Source organism: Phytophthora infestans, genomic scaffold, assembly GCF_000142945.1.
Source record: "Phytophthora infestans T30-4 supercont1.3 genomic scaffold, whole genome shotgun sequence".
Classification (NCBI taxonomy): domain Eukaryota; phylum Oomycota; class Peronosporomycetes; order Peronosporales; family Peronosporaceae; genus Phytophthora; species Phytophthora infestans.
This window is the reverse complement of record NW_003303756.1, coordinates 775614-778352: the sequence shown is the minus strand read 5'-3', so window position 1 is coordinate 778352 and position 2739 is coordinate 775614. Positions and strand designations below refer to the sequence as shown.

Below are 2739 nucleotides of genomic sequence, written 5' to 3'. Positions count from 1 at the left end.
CACGCCGCCATGAGATCGCACCACCCAAGTCAGCTAATTAGAAATGAATAAATCTAGTTCGTCAAATTAGGTGTTCTTTAATTTAGAAAATTATTTCTTAAAAGCGGGCGTGTTCTATGGGAGAGCCTCCGATGCTGCCATCGCTCAAACCAAGCTACCAGCTGAGCAAGTTCGCCAAACCTTGACGCGCGAGTACTCGACCCTCCGCTTCCGAATCGAGTACGGCAACTATCTGTCCAACCACCTGCTGCACGCGGTCGTGGCGCTGCATGAGCTTGGCGCGAGTGAGCAAAAGATCGCGGAGTACGCCGCGCACTACACTCAAAAACTCGAAGCCGAGGGCCCTGACCACGAAGACGTCGTTGAGCACGTTGCAACGCTCGTTGTCCTTTCCGATGAAGAAGCTCAAGCGTTGCTGGGCAAACGCCAGCAGTACGACGCTCTACTTGCTTACTATGCTCAGGATGTCAAGCAACTCGGAGTTGATGGAGCAGTGTGCAAGCATCTGCCTAACCTCTTCAGCGGCTTGGCCGGCGCTCTGCTGCACGGTATCATCCAGCTAGGCTATGCGTACCACATCGGCGGTGACCGTCCTGTTGCTGAAGGACTTGCCTACCAGCACCACTGTTACTTGCCATTTGACGAGCCGGAGATGCCGCAGAGTAATGAGCCACTGCGCCAATTCACCCGCCAAACGGTATTCGAAGTCGCTGACGCAGTCGCCAGCAACGAGTTCTTACGGTCCGAACAGGACCGACTCGTGGCGATCTCACCGGTCAAGGACCTCGACATCGGCTGGGTCCAGCGCGGTGTCAACGTATTCTCGGGGCACCCGGAACGCAGCAGTCCTAAGGCTTTTGCTCTCATCTGGACTCAGGTCAATGCGTTTGACTTCTCGAACTTCGATGGCAGCCACGCGCTCGATATGGTCATGTGGTTGTATGTCATGCTCAAGCACAACGACTTTATTATCCTCCACGCCGCCACGTCGGCCTGGTCGCTCCAGCAACTGGAACACCTGCTGTCACCGTCCGATAAGGCGAAAGTTTGGCGAGTGTGGTTACACGTAGCGCTGTCGGCGCTGGTGACCTCTCAGTCCCGTGACTTCCGTGAGGAAGATATCTGCAGTCCATCCGACGACCTCGAAGCTCGCCTCGCTGCGCTCCCGTCCTGGCCGCAGCTGCGTGAGAAGGCCCTTGCTCTGCCTGGTTTCCCTGACGAACACGTCTACAAGATGGTGCAAGTGGCCGAAGAACACGCCAACGCGAAGTACAACAACGTCAACTCCTTCCTATCGACCACTGAACGCGATTTTGTAGCTCGCACCGCCGCTATCACCGTCATCACGACGCCGTTCAAGCCGCTCACGCATCCGCCCAAGTAAGCGGTCATGTTGAAGTTAATGCTTGATCCTAGATTTAAAATATATGCATTACGGCAGGCAAATTGTGGTCCACAACATGTGCAACTTATTCTCAATCAAAAGATCGTGCAACATAAAACCCTCCATACAATCTTCAGGTTTTCCCCCTATTCAAAACAGAGAAAAGGAAGGATCCAATATGACCAAGCAGGAAGTGGACGAAGGCTCATACCTTAAGCCCGGCGAGGTGGATGCCGGCACGTCTATCATCGCTGTGCGCTTCAATGGAGGCGTTGTGCTGGGCGCCGACTCGCGCACGTCCACGGGCACATACGTGGCCAACCGCGTGAGTGACAAGCTCACGCCACTACACGACCGACTGTTCTGTTGTCGCTCGGGCTCGGCAGCAGACACGCAAGCGCTGAGCGACTACGTTCGCTACTATCTGAGCTCTCACAGTGTGGAGCTGGGCCGTCTGCCGAAGGTGGGAACAGCCGCCAACTTGTTCCGCTCGCTGTGCTACCACAACAAGGACCGCCTGCTGGCTGGAATCATCGTGGCCGGTTGGGACCCGGTGAAGGGCGGCCAGGTTTTCTCGATCCCCATCGGTGGAGCCATGGTGGAGCAGGACTTTGCAATTGGCGGCAGCGGCTCTACGTACATTTACGGCCTGGTGGACTCGGAATATCGGTGAGTCACACAGCAAGTGAACTGGGGGCGGGGAATACTATGTGAGCTAACGCTTTTTTGCTGTCGTGTAGGCCGAACATGACGAAGGAGGAATGCCAGAGGTTTGTTAAGAAGGCGCTGGCACACGCCATGGCGCGCGACGGCAGCTCCGGTGGCGTCATTCGCACCGTGACCATCACAGAGAACGAAGTGGTGCGGGAATTTACCAGTGGCGAGGACTTGCCCTTCTCCATCTAGAGCAACAGACTCGGCTGACGTCATAAAAAAAATCTGTGAGGGACGAAGGAAGGTAAATAGCAGGACCAGAGAACCAACTGAAGGGAATGAAGGAGATGCCGCGTTAAACCCCCTACCGTCTCCAACCTTCTATCGCTCTGTTAACCACCTTTCCCATACATAAGATCTGCTTTTACTTAGACGAAGAGATTCTCTCTATAAGCAACGCGCCCCCCTCGAGCTTTTTGCCGCTCGATCTCAGCTGCATCCGTCAAGTTCCTTTCATCGTGAAAAAGGCGCTTGGCTCTCTTGAACGCCAAGCCGTCACTGGCAGCAGCTCCGAAACACGGCGTTCACTAAATCGAACGTGTTTGCTCAGATCATAGCGGCTCCGCCAGGACGCTGGGAAATCGAATCGGGGGTCTTGGGGGTCCAGCGGGCGTGGTTGGTCGGGAAATAATTGCGTTCAT

At 55.1% G+C, this 2739-nt stretch overlaps 1 protein-coding gene across 1 annotated transcript; it reads left to right on the top strand.

Annotated features, from left to right (window-relative positions):
• Positions 1 to 43: 43 nt before the first annotated feature.
• On the top strand, positions 44 to 2290 carry PITG_02191 (proteasome subunit beta type-6, putative; the record flags this gene model as incomplete). The annotated part of the gene is made up of 4 exons (XM_002907103.1): positions 44 to 56; positions 105 to 1380; positions 1487 to 2053; positions 2125 to 2290. The coding sequence occupies 4 exons, from the start codon at positions 44 to 46 to the stop codon at positions 2288 to 2290; spliced, it is 2022 nt and encodes a 673-aa protein (XP_002907149.1).
• Between the last annotated feature and the right edge of the window lie 449 nt (positions 2291 to 2739).